The 24817-nt window shown below is 40.5% G+C and overlaps 2 protein-coding genes across 3 annotated transcripts in view; one reads left to right on the top strand and one right to left on the bottom strand.

The window, feature by feature from the left end:
* Nucleotides 1–24817, top strand: part of cdc73 (cell division cycle 73, Paf1/RNA polymerase II complex component, homolog (S. cerevisiae)) — a 287498-nt gene that overhangs the window by 118632 nt on the left and 144049 nt on the right. The gene's annotated exons all lie outside the window — the stretch shown is intronic.
* On the bottom strand, nt 13129–23990 carry LOC132401610 (beta-1,3-galactosyltransferase 2-like). 2 transcript variants are annotated; one of them, XM_059983634.1, is made up of 3 exons: nt 23494–23990; nt 18569–18650; nt 13129–16000 (listed from the first exon to the last, which is right to left on the bottom strand). In XM_059983634.1, the coding sequence occupies exon 3, from the start codon at nt 15646–15648 to the stop codon at nt 14374–14376; it is 1275 nt and encodes a 424-aa protein (XP_059839617.1). In that variant the 5' UTR covers nt 15649–16000; nt 18569–18650; nt 23494–23990; the 3' UTR covers nt 13129–14373. The 2 variants fall into 2 exon arrangements, with proteins under 2 accessions (XP_059839617.1, XP_059839616.1); XM_059983633.1 differs by lacking the exon at nt 18569–18650.

Genomic DNA, 24817 nt, shown 5'->3' with positions numbered 1-24817 from the left:
TGAGGAAGTGAGTGGTACAGCATTTTCCTACTGAATTTCATGTCCAAAATTGTGGCAAAGAATCAGAATCATGTTTATTATCACCGACGTACACTTAGTGGCCATTTTATTAGGTACCCCCAGTGGTCTTCTGCAGCTGTAGCCCATGCACTTCAAGACTTGGCGTGTATTCAGAGATGCTCTTCTGTACACCACTGTTTTAGTGCATGGTTATTTGTGTTACTGTTGCCTTCCTGCCAGCTTGAACCAGTCTGGCCATTCTTTCTTTTCACTCTCATTAATTAAGCATTTTCGCTCACAGAACTATGCTCATTGGATGATTTTTTTTTCTTTTTTTTGCACTGTTCTCTCTAAACTCTGAGAGACTGTTAAACATCAAAACCCCAGGAGACCAGCAGTTTTTGAGATAACTCAAACCATTCAATCTAGCACCAACAATCATTCCATGGTCAAAGTCACTTAGATCACATTTCTTACCCATTCTGATGTTTGGTCTGAACAATAACTGAGTCTCTTGACCATGTCTACTTGCTTTTCTGCATTGAATTGCTGCTGCCATATGATTGGCTGATTAGATACTTGCATTAACGAGCAGGTGTACGTGTACCCAGTAGAGTGGCCACTGAGTGTATGTTATGAAATTTGTTTTGGACAGAAGTACAGTGCAATACATAAAAAAAACTTACAATAAGAAATATATTTTAAAAATAAATAAATAGTGTGATGAAAAGAGAACACAAAGTGAGTTAGTGTTCATGGTCCATTCAGAAATCTGAAGGGGAAGGGAGAGAAGCTGTTCTTAAAGTGTTGAGTATGTGTCTTCAGGCCCCTCTACCTCCTCCCTGATGGTAGCAATGAGAAGAGAGCATGTCCTGGGATGGTGAGGGTCCTAAATGATGGATGATGCCTTTTGAAGATATCCTTGAGGGCAGGGAAGCTTGTGCCTGTGTTAGAGCTGATTGAGTTTCCAACACCTGCAGCTTTTTGTGATCGTGTTTGCACATTGGTGCCTCCATGCCTGACGGCGATGCAACCAGTCACAAAGCTCTTGACAGTACATCAACAGAAACATGCAAGGGTTATGATAGATGCTTTTGATGCCCAGTATTTGGTGTTCATCTAGTGATTTTCCTCCTCCGTAGTTGATGGGCTTTAGACTACATTAATGCTATTTCTGATTTTTCTGTTCTCATTTCTCATGGTCAGATCTCTCAGGTCAACTTCTTGATTAGTTCCAACCTGGCCCCTTTCATTTCTTACGGCTTACTGTTAACCTAGTCCACAAATAAAGGGAGAACTTCCCATTTAATATAGTTTATGATGCAATCTCACATAGTGTTAAGGACATGGACTGAGTGACTGTGTTGTTCAGCCAGTAGGTAGATAGATAGATACTTTATTGATCCCGGAGGTAGGATTCACAATGATTGGTGGGTTTGTTTTCTTTGTCCTTTCTCACTTCCATTGTTTCAAAGCTCACTGAAGGCTCCAGGAACAATTTTTGTTTTGATTGAGTAGTTTACAGCTTTGTTGAATTCAACAAAGATCAGTTATAATCATTGCTCCTTTGTTGGTGTACAGCTATTGGCCTGTTTGTGTTGTCACATTAATGACTCTCCTAGACATGTCCATGTTTCTCTTTATTGACTCCTGCACTGATCTTATTTATCCATGTACCATTATTCCTTTTTGTGTTTAATCAGTCCTCTTATCTTCTGTCCATCTATTATTGTCACTCCTTTCCTTGCCAACTTCAAGCTTAATTCAAATGTATTGCATCTACTTTTCTATCTGATGCAGCAGAGAGAAAAGAACATGGCCCGGGTGATCCCAAATTGAGAATTCCCTGTGATCACAGAATTTTTCTTGCCACTAGCACTTCTATATACAAACTATACACTAGGCCTTTAATTTTAAGCATCTAGTAATTTTTTAATACTAAAAAAAAGTTTTTTATGTTTTGCATATTACAGCATGAGCATTGAACAAGCAAATCTCAGCCATTTGTTAAATAACAATCACATGTAAGCCTCTCCTAGTGTGGAAACTGCAGAGGTGTAGGCTGTTTGTTTCTGTTTGTCCCTTGAAATGCATCTGATGACAGCGAGGAAAGAAACTTGCAACTCAGTGGATTTATATACATTTGCCTGTCCTTAGTTCTGCACTGTGATGCAGCTAATAGAGTTGTTGCCTTACCGTGCCTGGTTGACTCAGGTTGACTCTTGATGTTGAGTCTGCCTATATGGTATTTAAACATTTTCCTTATGACTATATGGGTTTCCTCCAGAAGCTCCAGTGCCCTACCCCTCCCTATATCACAAAGGCATGCTAGTTGCTAGGTTAATTGACCACAGTAAATTCCCCTCTCTCCCCCCACCATATGTAGATGAGTAGTAGAATCCAAGGAGAGTTGATGAGAATGTAGGGAGAATTAAAAAAATGATTAATATGAGATTATCATAAAGAGTTAGTTGATGGTCGGTGCAAAAAGTGGACCTAAGTGCCTGTTTCTGTTTTGTATCTTCCGTGACTAAATGGGATTGGGGAAATGCAGACAACTGAGAATTTTTTGTACGAATAGAGGCTGCAGAAAGGGAAGGATGAGACAATGGGGAGGTTTAAGAACCAGAATGAAATTTTAAAAAAAATTGAGACATTGTTTCATCAGAAGCCAGCATAATTCAACAAACACTGGATGGATGTAACTTTGTTTGATTTAAGACATTGGCTGCAGGATTTTGATACATCTCTATTTTCTTTAGAAAGTAGAACAGGGCAGGATGGTCAGGAGTTCTATTAGAAAAATCTAACTTTGACCAAAAGGCATGCATAGAAATTTTTATCAAATGAGGCAGATACAGTAGTTGGCAATATGGCAAATCTGGGAGGTGATGTTGTAGAGGTGGAAGTAAGCAGTGAAAGATTGTGTGAATATGTATTCATTAATTTTGGGGATTTGGACACGAAAGGAAAAGGTTTGGGATTGCCAACTAAGAAGTAGAGTTGGGGCAAATACTCCATTTGTGTTCATATTTAGTGGGGAAAACTTTTGGACAAATGATATTAGCTGGTGGTGAGGTACGTGATTGCAAGACAGAAACCTATGTTTTGTTTTTGGAAGATGACATGGGAATATATGAAGGTTAAGAGTAGGAGGCTAGAAGTAGATGGGGAGGGATTACACCAGAAAAACAATATGCTAGGGAAAGAGAAGCCATTGCAGATGATTCTCCTATAAATCGATAGGTAAACATGGTACAATATGAACATGGTCTTTTCTAGCAACAAACACAAAATGCTGGTGGAACGCAGCAGGCCAGGCAGCATCTATAGGGAGAAGCAATGTTGACGTTTCTCTCGGCCCAATAAGTTTTTATTGGAAAAAATATTGATTCATTATGTTGAATTCAAAAGAACAAAGGGCGTGAAGCACAAAAGAACTGCAAATTTGGCATGTAAATCGCATTTGGACGGTGTACAAAAGCTCAGGCAGCAGAACCCATCATTACCCATTACAGGAGTGCTACGCATGTTACGGTTGAGTGCAGATGAGTGAGAGCGAAAACGGTCAAACCCAGAGGAGATCAAAGTACTTATCGACAGTGTATTGTTAGCTGTTAAAATGAACAACTCTTTACATTCAGTTCAACACATTAATGAACATATGGAAAAGCATGTTCAACTCCCAGACAGCTGGCGAACCAGAAATTATGCATTTGAATTTCTGGAGACTATCAACTATATTGTTCAGAAAGACATGTTTGAAGAAATAGCATCAGCAGGTTTTCACACCTTAGCAGTTGATGAAACCCCAGACATATCTGTCAGCAAGTGTCTCATTCTGTACTTCAAATTCAGGTCTCAGGATTGTATTATTTATTAAACGTTTTTTGGCGGAATAGTTCAGCTGCAGGCGTGTGATGCTGCTTCTATTGTTTCAGCATTCAAGAAGTTTTATGAAGAGAAGAAACTTGACCTCCATAAAATGGTGATGTTTATGTCAAATGGAGCGCCAGTAATGTTGGGCATCGTTAATGGTGTTGCAGTGTTATGTCTGCAGCCCCCTCCTTTGTGAGAATCGCAAGAGCACTAGTTGAGGGGGGGTCAGTAGACCCAGGAAGTGGGAGAGAGAGACGTGCCGAATAGACACAGGAAATGGGCGAGAGAGAGACGTGCCGAATACCACGTTCCACCGGGATGCAAAATAAGGCGACATTGACTATTGTCTCATGGAGACCACGTGTAAAGCCCTCGGGCAAAGTGGGCTGGTTGAGAGAGAGATTGCATCATCCCAACCTGATGATTGACACCTGAGACCCCGTGAGGAAGTATAAAGGAGGGTCTGGGGGGGACAACCCCTTCAGACGCACCAGGATACACGATAGCGATCCTGTCGTAGCAGGAAGCCACGTGCGTTAGATTCTGGGCCTGGAATCTGTGGCTGGAATCACGGAAAACCGCTTTTAGCTAACAACAGGGAAGCCCGCTCCCCTGATTCAATGGATTTGCTTCATAAAGACCCGGGTAAGTTTTTCTTTTCTCACCAATCTCTCTCTCTCTCTCTCTCCAAGTGAAAACCCAGCGCCCCCCTCCCCCCCGAAAGCCAGAAGCCTGCAGGAATTTGAGTGACTTTTATATCTTTTATATTTCCATCGGACACAATATTATCCCCGAGACCAGGGGTGGGCAAACTTTTTGACTTGAGGGCCACAAAGGGTTCTAAAATTTGACAGGGGGGCCGGACCAGGAGCAGATGGACGGAGTGGTTTTGGTAATACACCTCATAAGAGAAAATAAAATATCATGGGATATGTAGAAAACATGTGCTTTAATTTCAATTGAAAATGAACAAATGCATTACAACAAAATATCTGTCTTTGAAGTCCCATGGTATTTAGCTATTTATTGAAATGACTTTTAAAACACTGAAAATTAAATGAATAAAATACAGCTTTTTTTTAATAGTAACAGTTATTATTTTAAAGCACTGAAAATTCTGTTATCCTTCAAGATATTAGCATCATCACTCTCCTCCTGACTGTCTTTATTTCAAAAACGGTAGGAGATGCAGGTCTACTTGTCCTGCTCCTTCTTATTCACTTGTCCCCTGTGCCAAAACTCAACAACGACCCGCACAATGACAGAACAGTGAGAGCGCGCCGGTATGCGGAGCTCTGTGCTCGCAAATCCCCGCAGGCTATCTCCCTTAGCCGGAACGCTGGCTAATTGTGAGCCGGTTCGGATGTGCCAGGAAATGGGTCGCCACAAGGTCACAAAGTAAAGCGCAAATGTGGAGTAATACGCTGCACCTCAACAAAGGTCAATGTATATAGAGTGCATCATCTATTGGGAAAACGCCAGAATTGCGGGGAAAAAACATTAACAAGGTTTATTAATATAATTTCATCAAGTTCTGCGGGCCGGATTAAAAAGCTTAACGGGCCGCATATGGCCCGCGGGCCGTACTTTGCCCATGCCTGCCCTAGACAAACGATCGAGCTGTTTCTTATTGATGGTTAAGTGGCGACCCATTTCCTGGCACATCCGAACCGGCTCACAATTAGCCAGCGTTCCGGCTAAGGGAGTTAGCCTGCGGGGATTTGCGAGCACAGAGCTTTGGAGCCTCTGTGCCACGGGGGGGGGGGGGGCAGGTTGAGGGAGGTTTAAAAGTGAGGCTGGGGATTTCGATTAAAGTTTTTCCTTCGACTGCAGTTACTGACTCCGTGTCGTAATTTTAGCGCTGCGTGTAGCACACCGCTACAATTGGTGACCCCGACGGTCCAAACGATTTTTGGACCAGAAATGACCGACGCTGCCTCTGTTCATGCGGTTTCGTTGAAACTGCCGGGTTTCTGGACACGGCGTCCTCACCTGTGGTTTCAGCAAGCTGAAGCCCAATTCCACGTTCGGCAGATCGCCTCCGAAGACACCCGCTACTACTACTTGGTGAGCTCCCTCGACCAGGACACAGCGGCCCAGGTCGCGGAGTTCATACAGTCGCCCCCGGCAGACGGCAAGTACACGGAATTCAAAGCCCTGCTCCTCAGGACTTTTGGACTCTCATGGCACGAGCGGGCTGCCCGTTTACTGCACCTGGATGGCTTGGGAGACGGACCTCCATCGGCTTTAATGAATGAGATGTCTCTGGCCGACGGACACACACCCTGCCTCATGTTTGAGCAGGCATTCCTGGAGCAGCTGCCTGAGGACATACGCCTGCTGCTGTATGACGCGGATTTCAGTGACCCCCGGAAGGTGGCAGCCCGGGCGGACTTGCTGTGGAATGCCAAGAAGGTGAGCAGGGCGTCTATCGCACAGATCACCAGGCCCTGCTCCCAGCAGCAAACCAGTCCAGGCCCAGCTGCAGAGCCCGCTAACCCCAGGGGTCCAATGAACAATGGTGCTTCTACCACCAGCGGTGGGCCGCAGAAGCCCGCCGTTGTTGCCCGCCCTGCAAGTTCCCGGGAAACGCCAGGGGCAGCCGCCGCTGATGGCTACGGCGGCTGGCCATCGGGATAGCCTCCTGTATGTCTGGGACAAGCGTTCAGGACGCCGCTTTTTGGTTGACACTGGTGCTGAGGTTAGCGTTTTACCTCTGAAGAGTTACGACACCCGCAGCAGGGCACCAGGTCCCCCCCGAGGGCCGCGAACGGCAGCACAGTAAGGACCTATGGCACCCGTCAGGTGCAGCTACAGTTCGGCTCCAGCCAGTTCACGGACACTGGCCGCCGTAGCCCAACCGCTTCTGGGTGCGGATTTTTTGCGGTCTCACAGCCTACTGGTCGACCTGCCCAGGAAGAGACTGGTCCACGCCGAGACCTTTCAGACGTTCTCCCTTGGTGCAGCCCAGTTGCCAGCCCCTCACCTTGGCTCCATCACGCTGTCCGACAATGACTTCACCAGGGTCCTGGCGGATTTTCCTTCGGTTCTGGCACAGCAGTTCACAGCGGCCCTGCCCCGACACGGCGTACAGCACCACATCCCGACCCAGGGACCACCCCTCCACGCCCGCGCTCGGCGGCTTCCCCCGGACAAGCTCCGACTGGCAAAGGAGGAGTTCAGGAGGATGGATGAGTTGGGGATCATCCGGCGGTCCGACAGCCCATGGGCCTCCCCCCTGCACATGGTGCCTAAAGCGACAGGGGGCTGGAGACCATGCAGCGACTACCGCAGGCTGAACGAGGCTACCGCACCGGACCGCTACCCTGTGCCGCACATTCTGGACTTAGCAGCAAACCTGCACGGCGTGCGGATCTTCTCCAAGGTAGACCTCGTCTGAGGGTACCATCAGATCCTGATGCATCCGGACGATGTCCCCAAAATGGCTCTCATTACCCCGTTTGGCCTTTTTGTGTTCCGACGCATGCCGTGCGGCCTGAAGAAAGCCGCACAGACGTTCCAGCGGTTAATACGGGACCTGGACTTCGCATTTATCTATTTGGACGACATCCTCATAACCAGCAGCAGTCGTCAGGAGCATCTGTCCCACCTTCGTCAACTCTGCGCCCGATTGAGTGAGTACGGTCTAACGATCAACCCCGCCAAATGCCAGTTCGGGCTCGACACCATTGACTTCCTGGGCCACAGGATTACTAAAGACGGGGCAACCCCTCTGCCCGCTAAGGTAGATGCGGTCCGCCATTTCCCCCGACCCACCACGGTTAAAGGTCTTCAGGAATTCTTAGGTATGGTCAATTTCTACCACCGCTTCCTCACTTCAGCTGCCCGGATCATGCGCCCCCTGTTCGCCCTGCTGTCCGGTCCGGGCAAGGACATTACCTGGGACGAGGAGTCCGCCGCCGCTTTCATTCAAACGAAGGAAGCTTTGGCGAACGCTGCGATGCTAGTGCACCCCAGAATGGACGTCCCTGCCGCCCTCACAGTGGACGCCTCTAACACAGCAGTCGGTGGGGTACTGGCGCAACTCATCGGAGGTTGCTAGCAACCCCTGGCATTTTTCAGCAAACACCTGCGGCCACCCGAGCTCAAATACAGTGCTTTCGACTGGGAACTGTTGGCGCTCTACCTGGCAATCCGGCATTTCAGATTCTTCCTAGAAGGTCGGCCCTTCACTGCGTTCACGGACCACAAACCACTTACCTTTGCATTTACGAAAGCGTCCGACCCCTGGTCGTCCCGCCAGCAACGCCACCTGTCCTACATCTCTGAATATACGACGGATGTCTGGCACGTCTCGGGTAAGGCCAGTGTCGTGGTGGATGCGCTCTCTCACCCTACCGTTCATGCCCTTTCCCAAGGGGTAGACTTTGAGGCACTGGCAGAGGTGCAGCAGGCAGATGAGGTGATTCCAAAGTACAGAACCGCAGTCCCAGGACCTCCCCATAGGCCCAGGTGAGAGGACCCTACTCTGTGACGTCGCCACTGGCCAGCCCAGTCCCATCATCCCGACAGCCTGGCGGCGCCGTGTTTTCTACTCCATTCATAACTTGGCGCATCCCTCCATCCGGACAACTGTCCGGATGGTTTCCAGCAGATTCGTTTGGCACGGACTCTGCAAGCAGGTCAGTGAATGGGCCAAAACGTGCATGCACTGCCAGATGGCCAAGGTGCAGCGGCACACCAAAGCTCTGCCGCAGCAGTTCCACCCCACCCACCGGCGTTTCAACCACATTCATGTGGATATCGTGGGCCCCCTGCCAGTGTCGCGCGGTGCACGGCACCTCTTGACTATCGTGGACCGGTTCACAAGATGGCCAGAGGCGATCCCACTCACCGACACCACCTCCGAATCTTGCGCCTGGGCCCTGATCACCACCTGGATATCTCGCTTTGGTGTACCGGCCCACATTACCTCCGACAGATGCGCCCAGTTCACCTCCAACCTGTGGTCAGCTATGGCCAGACTTTTGGGGACTCAGCTGCACCACACCACTGCCTACCACCCGCAGTCGAACGGGCTAGTGGAGCGTTTCCACCATCACCTGAAGTCGGCCCTCATGGCCCGCCTGCGAGGAGCCAACTGGGCGGACGAGCTTCCCTGGGTCCTACTTGGCATCCGCACAGCACCCAAAGACGACCTGCACGCCTCGTCGGCCAAGTTGGTATACGGCGCGCCCCTGGTCGTCCCTGGGGAGTTCCTACCAGCCGCACGGGGGCAAGAGGAAGATCCCGCAGCAGTCCTGGGCAGACTACGCGAGAAGCTCGGTAACCTGGCCCCCATACCCACTTCACAGTACGGGCGAAACCCGACCTGCGTACCCAAAGACCTGCAGAACTGTAAGTTTGTGTTTGTACGAAGGGGCGGCATCGGCCACCGCTGCAGCGGCCCTACGAGGGGCCGTTTACGGTGCTCCGGAACAACGGGTCCACGTTTGTGCTGGACGTTGGGGGGAAAGAGGAGGTTTTCACGGTGGACCGACTCAAACCGGCCCATGTGGACCTGGCGCAACCGGTCGAGTTTCCGGCACCTCGGCGCAGAGGCCGACCTCCCAAGCAGGTTCCGGCCCAGACTGTGGACATTGGGGGGTGTATCGCCGGTTCTGGGGCGGGGGGGTGTTATGTGGCGACCCATTTCCTGGCACATCCGAACCGGCTCACAATTAGCCAGCATTCCGGCTAAGGGAGATAGCCTGCGGGGATTTGTGAGCACAGAGCTTTGGAGCCTCTGCGCCACGGGGGGCAGGTTGAGGGAGGCTTAAAAGTGAGGCTGGGGATTTCGAATAAAGTTTTTCCTTCGACTGCAGTTACCGACTCCGTGTTGTAATTTTAGCGCTGCGTGTAGCACACCGCTACAGTTATTATTAGCCCTGCGCTTTTAGATTAAGTAGTGACTATGTATATTTGAGTGTTTGTATTAATCTTACGTTTGTGCCCCTTTCATAAATAAAGACTTTTAAAAATAGTACCATCAGACTTCAACGGACCTCTCTATCTTTGCTGGTAAGTGATCCCGTTACGGGATTTCATAACAGCAGCAAGACTTAAACAGGACATTCCACACTTAGTTCAGCAGCACTCTGTGGCACACCGTGAAGGTCTGTGGATTTGTGATGCGTGGAAAGAAGTCAAGTTCAGGTGAATGTCATTTGGATGTGTTAATGAGAATCAAAAGCTATCAATTGGATGGACGTTCTATTAGTCTAGATAGAGTTTACAAAGAATGGATAAATCCCAAAGACAGGAAAGAGAAAAAATAACTGAGTGACTTAAATATGTATGTTATTTTGTTGTTATTCTGTGCAATTTTATGTCAAATATTTTGTAAACCTACATAAACTGTGCCATGTATGCATTCAGTGCGAACCTACTTTTGTCACTGGAAAAAAAAATTGCACAACCTAAGATTTTTGTGCACACTGACTACCAAAAATTAGAGGGAACATTGGTGAAGAATCGGTGGCTATATCAGAGGCTGTACTCAGATTGAAAAGTTAATAGAGAGTTGGATTGTCTTTGTTTTAATTATATTTTATTGAAAGTGTTAATAACATTATGGAAGGTAGAACCAAATTGGAGGGATCCAAATTAGTAACTCTAATCAATATGCATGAATTTAGGACACTGATTAGTTCTAAGGTCTTTGGAAAAGAAGTTTCGAGGTATGGTTATTTTCAGGGTCAGAAAACCAAGAGTTTTTGTTTGAAGGAGAGAACATAAATATGATGAGAGAACACTATTAACAATGTCAACAACATAAGGTTCAAGAAAGGAAAAATGTTAGAGCTGGGAGAAATGGGAGGTGCATTAAAATTATCTGATGGGTTTAAGTGAAGGTTAGTCAGTGAAAGAAGCAGCTAACTGGTTTGTTTCAGTCTTAGCCATAATGAAGTCTGAAATTTTGGAGCATTTGCTGTTGGTGAGAGTTGGAGAATAAAACGGAATAGTGTAAAAAATGATTTGAATGGGGGCAAAATAGTTGTGCATGTCACTGTATTTCCAAGGTAGACATGACAAATGAGAATGGGGTTATGGCATTTTTAAGGCAAATCCTTGATCTTCCCTCTTCATTCATCACTTTATCCCTTTGTATTAATAGAACAGAGATGGGTTACACCCGAGGAGCAACTAGTATGAATAGGTATAATGCCTTACAGCAGACTAAGAGACCAAAGTAAAGACAAGCATGTGTTTGGGCAAGTTCACAGTTAGAAATCATTATGTCAAATGGTGATCCAAAATCTGAAGGAAATTCCATCTTAGAAGTGAGTTATTTTGAGAGCAGCATTGAAAGTTTGAATCCATGGCTGAGACTGCCTTGAATATGGTATATACTCTAAAAATGTCAGGGCCAGGGTTGAGATGTGAGAGAGGTAGTTGGTTCAGAAGCCTGGTAGCAGTGGGGAAAAAGTTGTTGTTAAGTCCTGTATTCCTGGCTTTCAGATTTCTGAGCTGAGAGAGAAGGAATGGCCAGGGTGGCAGGCATCCTTCACAGTTCTGTTAGCCTTATTGAAGCTACACAGTCTGCAGATCAGATGTTCCCAACCTGGGGTCCATGGACCTCTTGACTAATGGCATAAAAAAGACTGAGAACCCCTGCTGTAGATGACCAGATAGAAGGAAGTGATGAGCCTGTGATATACTGGGCTGTATTTACCAAGTCTCACACACAAAATGCTGGTGGAACATTCCACCAGCATATTGTGTGTGTTAATTGAATTTCCAGCATCTGCAGATTTCCTCGTGTTTACCAAGTCTCTGCAGGTTCTGTAAGTACAGAAGTTGCCATACAGGTAGGTTTAGTTAAATTTGGCATCATGGGCTGAAGGGCCTGTAATGTGTTGTCGTCGTATGGGAGCAAAACTTTTCACCAAATTCTGAACCAAAAGACTACAGGCAATACTGATTACAGTGACGGTGGCAAATGAAGTAGAGTAGAACGTGAATATTAGAATTGGGCAGCTAATTTCGAGGAGGATTTGAAGTTAATGTGGAAGTTGTTAAGGGTGATGGTTATTCTTGATGATAGATTTGATATTCTACAGTTTTAAAGAGAACAAAATAATATTTACACTGGATGGTAGGAAGGTTAATGGTCAACTCATTTTTTTTTAATACAGAGATTACATTTTGTGCCTCTTCATAAATGGTGAAAACAGGTTTGCTAATGATACTACTGTTGTGGGCCAAATCAAATCTGGTGCTGAATCAGCATACGGGAGGGAGATTGAAAATTTGGCCAAGTGGTGTAATAACAATGCCAGTAAGACCATAGAACTGATTGTAGACTTCAGGAGAAGGAAACCAGAGGACATAAGGAACAGGAGCAGGAATGGCTCATAGACCTCTGGTTTCCCCTTGGCCAGTACTGATCAGAGGTGGAGAGAGTCAGTAACTTTAAACTTCTTAGTGTCAATATCTTAGAGGACCTGTTCTGGGCCCACCATGTAGCACAACAGTGCCTCTGCTTCCTCAGGATTCTGCAGACATTTAGCAGGTCATCAAAAAGCTTGGCAGAGTTCTATAGATGTCTGGTGAAGAGTGTGCTGACTGCCTAGTATGGGAACACCAATACCTTTGAGCGGAACATCCTGCAAAAGGTGGTGGATTCAGCCCAGCACATCACGGGTAAAGCCCTTCCAGCCATTGAGCTCATCTACATGAAACATTGCTTTAGAAAAGCAGCATCCATCATCAAAGATCTGCATCATGCAAGCCATGCTCTTTTCTCTCTGCTGCATCAGATAGAAGGTAGCAGTGTCTCAGGACTCACATGACCAGGTTCAATAACAGTTATTGCCCCTCAATCATCAGGCTCTTGAACAAAGGGGATAATTACAGTCACTCTATTTCTTGTGTTCCCACAACTGATGGTCTCACCTTAAAGACTCTATCTTGTTATTTCATGGTCTTTCTTTTCATTATTTATTGCTATTTATTTATATTTGCATTTGCACAGTTTCTTGTTTATTGATCAGTTACTGTTCTAAAGATTTGCTAAATAAGCCCGTAGCAGAAAGCATCTCAGGGTTGTATGTGGTGACGTGTGTGTGCTCTGATAGATTTTACTTTGAACTTAGAACTTCGAAATATTCCAAACAGTAATGAATTTTGTGATGTTAATAATATATCAAAAAACTTCTTTAAAATACTTAATAAATGAAAATTAAGGATATTTATGAATATATGAAAGAAAACATAAAGCTAATTAACGTTACACTGGTACCAAGTTACAATCTTTAGTTAAGGATTTAAATAGAATTCTTCATACATTTTCACTCTATGACACAGAAGAATTTAAGTTGAATTGCAGAATTATTTTAATAATGTCCATCAAACACAAGTTTTTTTTTCAATAGTGATGAGAATGATCTCCAAGTCTTAAATTTAAACCTTTTGGAATTTGAGAATGATTTTGATAAGTTACAGCAGAAAGCATAATAATGTACAGTCGATCCACCAATACAAAAAGGAAACAAACACCATAGTTGTCAGCAAGTTAGGAACAAATTTATCTTTTAAATTAAAGTCAAAATAATAATTTTTATTGGCACCTTCACAAAATTCATGGTTAAACAAAAGGAAATATTGCACAACACAAAGTGGGATTGGTTGTTAGCTATTGTTTCAATAAGTAGACAAGTTTTAAAGTAGGAGTATACATTAATTTCTGAAATCTAAAAATTGCAATAGAGCTCAGAAATAATCTGTAATTTTAATTTCCTGGAATAATTGTGCGATAAAACACTCTACAGTAGTGAATAATTCAGATAAATAATATATGCTTCCCACTTTCTTAACAAAAATATCAGTGAACCTGTTTTTATCAGACGATATAAAAGAAAAATTTTTGTATTCAAGTTAACTGTTTCTCCCTTTCAATTTGGGTGCTTTCCTTTAACAATCTAAGGGAAAAGATTGGTCGTAACAGAATCGATCTGTTCCATTCTTAATCACTTCAGTTCTGTTATCATTTTTTACTTGTATTTCATAGCCCAAGTGGACAGGGTAAATAATTTTGCAGGTCCCTTTTCAGTTAAAGGCACAATATCTTTGAAGTTTGCAGACTTGGTTCTTGAAAATATGGTTTCATAATATTTTACACTGCTAACAAATTTCCTTAACTAGCTTACATTAATAGATCAAACTTACACAGTGAAGAACAATTTGGAACCATCTCGTAGTTTGGGTATTTTTCATAGTTCAGTGCAGATCATTGCTGTGCATTGCCTAAAATAATATTTGCCTTAAAAGCATTTCAAAAGCTTCAAAAGCAGATAAACCACAACATTGACTTTCCATTGTATGAACACAACTTTTTGAGGTTGACCTTTAAATGATAGTAATTAAAATACAAATTTTGAATGTTTTAACAGCATCAGAACATTGCATTGGCTTCAGATGTTGTTTTATACATGCTTGGATAATTAATTTACATTACAGTGAAGATTAGGAATCTTGGATTTAGATTATCCATCAGTGCATTTTCTTTGTGCGATACCTACCATGTCCTCTGTGGCCTTTTTCTTTTGCCATACTGGCACAGGCATTGTGCTTGTTTTGCTGCAAGTGGTTCCAGTACTTGATTAATTCATTGGGTTGGAACTGATGGGAGGTAATTAGATGACTATATTTACAGCTGGAGTAAGAAACACGCCAGTGATTGAAAAGGAATTCATTGGGTGGTGGCACAGGGTCAATTCTCAGTTTGGCAAGACAGATGCCCACATAGACGTCCTCTAAATGCAAACGCCTGATGCTCAGAGAAACTTTGTAAATCTTTTCAGCTAAGTCCCCAGAGAAAACATAACCAGTTCCTGAACAAAAGACTGGATAACGCTCGCTTGGATAGAGTTCTGGAGGCATATACCACTTGCTATCCTTGTTCCGATTTGGTGAATAACCACGCATCAGATATCCAGTGAAATAATTGTGACGTGGTGGATGCAAAGGCTTCAGGAGTTTGTTCATTAAGTACTCTGTGTTCACAAACATGTCACTGTCAGTCTTCATGACATACCAGGCATGCGGACAATATGTTGCAACCCAGTTCATTCCCATCAGAGTTTTAATAGTTAGATTATAATATGTATCCAGGAAGTCTTGTTGAATAATATCATGGAACTGTCTACTTTCTTCATATAAAGCTTGTTGGAAGGTGCCACCAGCCATTCTTAAACCTAGGAGGAACAGATGTATCATACGTAATCCAGGAACATTGCTTTCATTTCCCCAAGTTTGCCTAATTGCATGTCTTGCTTCAATTTGGTTAGGTTCAGTTGCAATCAACACAATTAAGAATGGGCTTTGCCCTTCGCATTTGTTTGGTTCATTGATAATATACTTGTAATGGTGATGGGGATTATACCCTGTTCTCTTTTCACTGTATGTGGTTCCATTAGCATTCAGTATATCCCCTAATCCATTAATATCTGGAAGAGAAAGTTCAGTGCTAGCGTTTGCTGAATGTATCCTCTGTACTTGAGATGGTTCTTTCCAAATACTCCTCATTGTGCTCTGGTTGGCAGTACTTTTTGGCGATCTGAATCCTCTCATTGTATGAGAAACAGAATAACCAGATTCTTTTGACCATGTTTTGCTAGTTACCCAGTCATGTTGATTAATCAACAGAAATAATGCAAGCAAAAACACAAGGCATAAAAGTGCAATAATATGAGTCCGAAACAGAGAACGTTTAACATTCCAAGTTATCTTCATTAAGCAGCAGTAGCGTCTTCTCCACTGAAGCATATTGTAGCAGGCCCTTTGGAGTGCCCAGTACTTAAATTGTGTTTACACTGTCTGTATTTTTATTTCTTAGCATGTTATAGAAGACTCTTCATTGTTAAAGTGCTCTAGGATTCTGATTTTGCTATATATTCGTGTCCTTTTCTTCAGAAACAATGTGGGGCAATTAGTAATTGGCCTATTGTAGACCTTTTCCCCTTTTATCAGCTCATCAAAATGAGATCGGTTAATAAATAATTCATCTTTATGTAAATTAGAAGCTCCATTGAAACAGCATGTCTATTTAGATAAAAGTTGCTTGTGTTTGACATCCAAGTTTATGGAGTCTCTGTTTTCAGTATTCCACAGAGGAAAGCTGCAATATAAACAAATTATTACATTGGTAGCTATGTTCATATATGGAATTTATAACAGATTTTTCAGCATATTTACATGACATACATGATCTACTTGTTATTCACCTTTAAACCTCTATTTAAGACCTACTTTGTTGAAGAATGATTTTATCATTTCAACCTTTGGTTTACTACTTGAGTGTGTCTGCATCATGAACTTTATGGTCTGTAACATCTGTCATATACTAGATAGATCAACTTTGTCACTGCTAATGAAATGGGCATGGGCATTTCTCATCCCATACTTAAAACCAGTTAATAATTCATTACTTTGTAGGAATTCACAGATTTTATATTTGCAGATTGTATTTCCAATTAAACATTTGGCAGAGTTTTAACAGCTATCTTCCAGCATTATGCTTTTGATGATAAATAGTTATCTAAATATTGCCATTGGTATTAATACCAAGTATTTAATCATCTGTTCCAGCTTTTATTTGGCTTACATAAAAGAAAGGAGATTGTTAACTTTTGATTTTAAAATAATATTTGTAATCTTTGGTTTATTTCTAGATTTAAAAGAATTACAGTTAAACAAGTTAAAAACAAATACATTTGGACAGTTTCCATTTACATCAACAATAGATTAAAAATTCTATGAAAATTAAGTACTTCCATAAAATGTACATCATGATCCATTCAACAACTAATTGACTTGAATTAGAAACTAGATGAAGCAGTTGTTTTAATTTCAACAGGTTTGTCAGTATCATATGTGTGGAAATAGCTTTTATATAGGCTTTAGTTATATGATGCTGTCTAGTTATATTTTACAAGTTCTAGTCATATGGTAGCGTAATGCAGGGTCACAACCTGAAAAGTTGACTGTTCCTTTGCAAATGATATCTGACCTACTCAGTTCATCTTGAAGCTTGATGGTTGCTTATGCTTAATCAATTTTGTTTATTCCGCCATTTATTTGTTTAATACTGCTGGATTGAGAAGGAATACTTAATTTTCTTCATGTATATTGTCGTAATCTTCAGTTGAGTAGATTGATAAATAGCTTACAGATGTGGCCTGTTACTCTGTGTAATTCAAAAATACATATTCTATATGAAGACATTTGTGTTCAGTAAATGGATGTCAGTTTATATTAGTTTATATTGTCTTGAGAGATTATTGATACAGTAAAACATTTAAAGTTCTCAGTAAACTTAAACTTGAATGTGATAGTATTTTTGTGACTTGTCAAAAGCTGATACTTGGTTATTTGAAACATTTGTTAAGATCTGCATTGTACCATAAGTTAGAGATGTACTGTAGCTTTGCAAATTTAACCAAAAAGGAGTGGGATAGTGGATTGCTGCATAATTTCAAAGGAAGTATATTTAATTGCATTAAAATTCTGAGGTTTCATGCAGTTAAAATCACTCTTATTTTTGTTAAATCTGTTTCAATGAAAAATAGTATGAATAGCTGCTTTCACACCTCCTTCCACAATGTTTAGCAATTTACTAAGAGCAAAAGGGCTATATTTATTAAATCCTGTAGTTTTGTGTGAATGTTGGATAATGAGAAAGTAACAAAATTTTCTTTTATGTTAAATGATAAATACGTAATCCCAATTATTGAACCTACCCAAAGGGCTTTCAATTGGATGTTTTGCACTGATTGAAGGCAGTCACTAACTGCTTCATAGAATTTCAGGCTACGGTATACTTAATGGATTAACTGAGTAAACTTATTCAGTTAACTTCATATTTTAACCGGCTGCCCATGTCTGATCATTTGTCAACATATATTTTTAATAAGCTTAAAGAAAATTTGCTTTGGATTTCTTTCACATATTTTAGGTAGCAGTAAAAACAGTAGCATCTGCCAGATGCTGATAGACTTGGTATTGTAATGGACCATTTCAAATTAATTAATGGCTTTTAAAGTATCATCAATTTGATAAAGAAACAGCTGTTCTGAATTTTAGAGCTATTCACATTTGAAGTCAATCTAAAGCAAAACCAAATGTAAATTAGAGATAATCTGAAATGTTTAGTGACCACAGAACAAATAGAGAATGCTGCATAATGTAGTAATGACTTTAATTTTGTGGTATTTAAAGTACAGTGACATAATTAAATGTCAAGTGAATGGATGATTGTTGTTAGGTTGCTTTGGCGGCTGTGGCAAGAATGTAGGATATCTAATAATAGATTTAGCCATAAAATTTGAGAACTTTTATGAAAACTTTTTAAGGGAAATTCACTTAAGTGAGTTGCATTCCCAATATAACATAATAATGCACTTTAAAATATGCATCAAATTATGAACACAATGTTTCAGTGTTTGGAAATAAGCTTGTATAATCTATAATGCCTTAAACCTATGGAAACACTTTTTTCCCCTCTACAGTTCTTTAACATTGATTTAAAAGTTTTCTATGTGAAATATCCTGATGTATACATTCATTTTAAAGCAATGGTCAAAAATTGTAATATGCTGAGCAGTGAACAGTGCATATACACTTAAAATAACTCTCCTAAAGATGTGCCTGTTAGTTGGGAAACAAATTCATATAATTTGATTCACACCTTTTAGGTCAATCCTTCTCCGGAAGTTTCTTCTTTGTGATTAATAGTGCTATTGCTGAACTTAACTGTGTTGGAACCGTGACTGTATGAAAGCAGAAAAGAAATTAACACTTGGTTTCCATCTACAGAAGTAAAAAAAATAAGTAATACCATTGCTTTTTATCTTTTCTGATTCATCAACTAATTTTAGACTTGGAGATTGTTCTGTCTCTGTGGTCATGAGCACTTTGCACCAAGGCATTTTGAGTTTGCAATACTTGCATTTTTACGATGCTTTTCAGTTGTTCCACACACAGTAAATTTTAGACAATAGTAACTTGGCCAATTAAAAGTTGTAAACGATTAATAGTTAGATCACTGGCTTTCTTGATTAAATATTCATCAGAAAACTGAAGATTCATGCTTGGAACCATTCTATGGAATCCAGAAAATATGGCATATTTGTGTATTTATTTTCATTTGTACTTTGGAAATGAAGATTGGCCTATATTCTTACACTTAATTTGTGTAAAACATCGCAGAAAGAGAAAATGCAGATCATCAGATCATCATCACCTGACTGAGTTAGTGATAAAGAAAAAATGTGTTGCTCTGACACTTTTATTTAACTGGTATTTCATTCAGATTAGATTTAAACAGCAGGCATGTTGTACCAAGGATAACCTGTTGACATCAAACCTGTTGATATTTCTGGATTAAATCTGAATTTATATTTCAATCTGAATGGTCTTGAGTAGTACAGCGTGCAAATGTCAGAAATGGAGGTGAATTTTATGATTTCATGAGAATTAAGAAATAAGAGTTGTGCGTCTACTAATGCTAGAGTAACCACCTTTGTGTTATTCCTGAGTGATTGCACAAGCGTGGAAATAAATTAGCAGCCAAAATATGCCTTCTTGTTAAGAAACATATACAAAGGAAAAAACAGATGGCGAACTGTCAAAATGTTGAAGATGTCTCTTTGATATCCTTTGTTTGGCTGATAGGCTATTGGTACATTTGGTAAGATGATGTGATATTAGTCTCATTCTGAAATATAAACTTTACCAACTATTGATTTACACAAGTTAAAGTTGTGACCCGTGTGTATTGTGCTCAGGTTTGAGATCAACTGGAGTATGTGCAAGGGATTAGAAATTGTGCAAAGATTTTGTTGTCAGGTCAAAGGTAAACATTGTATGTGGAGAGGAAGCCATTTAAGCTATTAATAATGGTGGAGAGACTCAGCAAATCAGGCAGCATTTGTGGAGGGGGATAAACAGTTGGCATTTTGGAAAGGAAGGTGGGGGGGATGGGAAGGAGTACAAGCTGACATGTAATAGGTCTTGCCGAAGGGTTATGTCGACTGAACTCTTTTTCTAGATGCTGCCTGGCTTGCTGAGTTCCTCCAGCATTTTGTATGTGTTGCTTGGATTTCCAGCATTGGCAGATTTTCTCTTGTATGTAATAGGTCAAACCAGGTGAGGGGGAAGATGGGTGGGCGGGCAAAGGGGATAATGTAAGAAGCTAGGAGGTGATGGCTGGAAGACGTAAAGGGCCAGAGAAGAAACAACGTAATAGGGGAGGACAGTGGACTATGGATGAAAGGGAAGGAACAGGGACACTGGAGGAAAGTCGTGGCTGGATGAGTAGAGAAGGGGTGAGAGGGTAACAGGAATAGGAAAAGAGAGAATGGGGAGAGGGAGAAATTATTGAAAGTTAGAGAAATTGAAGTTCATGATATCAGCATGGACATCGATTAATGAATTATGAACTCATTAATATTGACATTTTCTTGTTCCTTTGTGTGCTGGTGTATCAATGACACGAGTTAAGTGCTGGAATAAACGATTTTATAGGTAGAAACAGTAGCTCATGTCTATTATAGGTGTACTATGCAAGGAATTCTATGTTTAGGTAGATAGATGAATAGTTTGTGCAACAACCAATCTGCTGGAGGGACTCAGTGAGTTGAACAGCATCTGTCGGGGGGGGGGGGGGGGGGGGAGGGGGGCAAGGTGGGAAGGAATTGTTAAGTTGTTAACATTTCAGTTTGTAATCCTGCATCATGATTGAGAGTGGAGAGCAGACATGCCCAATATTGCATTGGGAATACTGGCCATCTCCCTTTCCACTCTTGACTCACTGAATTCTTTCAGCAGATTGTTCCTCCAGATTCCAGCCTCCGTGACTTTAGTTTTGTGTTTTAGAATACAGACCATGTTAACAGCTGAATGAAAATAAAACATATTGTATAAGAAGCTAAAGAGTGAAAAACAGCATTAGGTAATATCTGTAAATACCATTGTAGGAGGAACAATTTGTATTACATTCATAAACGGGAAAATCTGAGCAATACACACAGAATGCTGGAGGAATTAAGCAGGCCAGGCAGTATCTATGGAAGGAAGTACAGTCGACAAAGGGTTTCGGACCAGAACATCGACTATTTACTTTTTTCCCCATAGATGCTGCCTGTCCTGCTGAGTTCCTTCAGCATTTTGTGTGTGTATTGCATTCATGCCTACTTTGTCATTTGACATAATTATTTATTATTTATTATTTCAGTTTGTTGGCACTGCTTATCATTTTCCCTGCAAAAATTAATTAAAAGTAAGAAATAAAAGGAATTTGAAAAAAATCTAAATACCTTGCTTTTATTATTAATGGTGTGCACTGATATTTCATATTAGAATGTTAAAATTAGTTGAAATTTATAATCAAAAGTTTTCATGATAATAAAACCCTGCTTTATCACTTGTGTAAGATGGTGACCATTTTCCTTTTTAAATGTAAGTTCTCTGGTTTATCTAGCATAGAATGTACTCAAAAATAATTTAGTTTTAAAATATGCAACTGAATTGATGGAAATGAAATGAATATGCTAAAATTTACAACATTTGAAAAAATACTCAATTTTTAAAACTTTTTTCCTGTTTTAAATGTGTTTTTGCAATCCTCTTGGGATCAGTTTCAAGATATTTTTCAATAAGAAGTACTGGAGAACAAATTAAGTACAAATTTGAGACCACTATTGCTATGTAGACAAAATATCAATACCAATAATTAAATTTTGGTAGCTGCTGATTTTAGCAGCGTGGTACAGTATTTTTGTTTATATAGATTGCTATACATTTCATTTATTCCAAATTACATTGGAATAGAGGTCTTTACTTCAGTGAATTTGAAGCTTCTTTGTAAATGGCATTAAATTACATTACATTGTAGTTATTAAGGTGTAACTACAATGGAATTTGGAATAATTGGCTAAGTAACTATATTTTGGAAATATGTTAATGACCTTTGTATATTTGAAATTATTAATTAAAAATGTTACCAGTGCTTTAAAACCTGTTATCAAAAGTGGTATTACATGTAGATTGATATTTATTTATAAAAAAATTGAGTTTAATTGGTGTAACTACTGTTTAATCCCATGGTATCCAAGCAGTCTAGCTCTTGAGGCAGTTATTAGTTAGTTTGCAGTCTCACAATATATTCTTCAGAGTACTTCAAATGGTAAAATCTAATGGGGAATGACATTTACTTTAACATTATTGGAGTAACAAGGTTATTACAAAAACTTTATTGTCATAATGCAATTGCCTGAGATCAAATAATATACTGAAATGTTAACAATTAAAATACTAAACTGTTGGTTTTACAGTTAAAGTCACACATTTTTAAACTGAAAATCTATTCCATCACTTGTCACTAGGTGGTAGTGTAAATCACATACAAGCTACGTTTCCCAGTTATCCCAATAATAGGTGCTTTATTTCCCTGTTTCTGATAATACTCACAAAGCTAGAATAATTTTTTGCAAACTCATATGAATCCCACCATGTTCTTAATATAAAATGGCATAGGCATTTTATTTTAATCAGACGTTAAACTTGACTAGCCCTGAATCTTGCATTAAACTCAGTAAATCTCTTGAGTTAGTTATTAAATGTCATTACATTTACTGAAAGGCATGTTTATTTGTGTTGTGATGTTATTAAAATATAACATTGCTGTGGGCACAGCAAATGCTTTTTATATTTAAAGCTGTTAAATGATTCATTGCAGTCTTCTGATTGATGTACAAGCCAAACACTGTCTGCACTATAACATTTAAATAACATTTAAGAGACTAGGTTTGCAAGTCTAGCATTTTTTAAATGGGAGTGCTGTAAATATTACTTTTATATGCACCAAGAGAATTATCATTAGATATATCAAATGAATAAGTTTTAAATGGGACCGAATGTGCCCTGTCACATATTATACACATTTGAGGATTTATTACTCTTTTTAATGCACTTCAAATTGGCTCTTAAGAATTGCAAACATCAATTGGTGACTGTGCTTCATACTTTAGCTTGGGTAGCTTACAGATTATGGAATGGTATAAACTGGCTGCGCAGGTTTTAAAGAACATCATTTTATGTGTATGTAATTTAATCTCAATAAGGAAATAAAACTGCTTTGTGTGCAGACCTGCTGAGGGGTCTCTGCCCGAAACATTGACTGTACTCTTTTCCATAGACGCTGCTTGGCCTGCTGAGTTCTTTCAGCATTTTGTGTGTGTTGCCTGCATTGTGTACCCTTTTGTTTAACAACTTTTGGTGTTTAAACAAATATACACCTGTAATTTGACTTCTTGACTACCATTTATAGTATTAGAGATAAGATATTTATTTGAACTTTCAAACTCCTTGTATACTGGAAATATCTCTGTAATCAGTAACTAAAATTATTCTGTAGGCACTACTTCAAAACAAAAATTCCAGGACTGCTCTTTGAAGTTGCTGTCATCCATTTTCTTTAGGCTGAATATTATGAGAAACTGAATTTTATCTGTCAATTTCGTCATCACTATTCAAACACAGACACACTGCACATGAACAAAGGGTCTCTTGTTCTTGAGGCAATTCGAAATCATAAGAATAGCTTTAACATACCTTCCTTTATCAGGTCCTTTATGGGTAGAGATGCATATGTCCGCTGCAAGCATGCTTATGGCTAACCATTATAGCAAGAGGATGCCGCTGAACATGCGCATACGTGGAGTAATTCGGCAGGCACTTAATTTTTACTTTTGTCCGCCCATCTGCCTGCTGATTGCATGGAACAGCCTTAACAAAAGCACTTCTGATGACAGTTGCTGATCACAATAGCCACGCTGGAGAGCACTTTGTCAGTTTATCTAGTCAAATGATGCAGTTCCGCAATCCTCGGCTGTCCTTCTGGTTCAGTGTTTGTAGACATCAGCAATAGAAAGCAATTGCTGAAAGCGTAGATGGATTTTCATGTTGTACAGAACATATTATAGAAGCTGTGTCCATTGTCTTGGGTTGCTAAGGCTTAATTGTAAGCAGTGCTGATGCTGGGTGGGCTTGGTCTGTTAAGCTTGTGGCTTTTGCAGCGAAAATGCGAAGCAAGACTGCTTCTGCTTTTGACTGACTCTGTCCTCCGAAAGCAATCTGAAACGTCAGTATACAGGAAATGCCCACGTGATCATTACTGTATTAATTTCTTTTCTGTCTTGAATAACATTGCTGCTGCAGGACTCCTGGTGTTAGATGAAGGAACATGTACTGTACATGAATTTATCAATGGATATTGGTTCACAAGGAAAATTAACAAATCATTGATATCATATCCTTTTAATAACAAATGTTTGGTTTACAGTCTTGTCCCTCATCAACATTTTAAAAGAAGCATATCTGCTGTTTCCTTAATTGCTTATTTTATTGCTCTAAGTTAGGTTTGATTAAACAGTCTTTTAAGGAAAATACAGTTCTAACTAGGGTATTTTTGATTGGAGAAAATTCATATTTTCCTATAACATTAACCATTTAAGAATTAAGAGTTCAAAATATGCAGGAATTAGTTTTATCAAGTAAGCAACAATTAATTATTTTTATTTTCATACACAAGTATTACATTAAATTACATGGAGAAAGCAAAACTTGTCAGCATTTTAATTTCCAATCAACATTGAGGTCCAGGTATTAGCATAAATGTGGATTTAGGCCAGCAAAGGTGGTGGTGGAGAATTAACCACACTTAAGTATGTCTGGAGTTTGAATAAAGGCCAGATTGAGTAAGGTTGGGATATTTCTTTTTCTAATTGAGAATGAAGCAGATGGAATTTTATAACAATCCATTAATTTCATGGTCACCATAATTGAAGCTAGTTAAATTTCAGATTAGTTAATGAGCTGAATTTCAGTTTCCCACCTGCCAGTTGAAGAAATGTTTCTGAATCATTGTGCCTCTGTA

The sequence above is a fragment of the Hypanus sabinus genome, chromosome 11, assembly GCF_030144855.1.
Source record: "Hypanus sabinus isolate sHypSab1 chromosome 11, sHypSab1.hap1, whole genome shotgun sequence".
Taxonomy (NCBI): Eukaryota; Metazoa; Chordata; class Chondrichthyes; order Myliobatiformes; family Dasyatidae; genus Hypanus; species Hypanus sabinus.
Note: the sequence above shows the minus strand (reverse complement) of the source record. Positions and strands in the feature narration are given on the sequence as shown.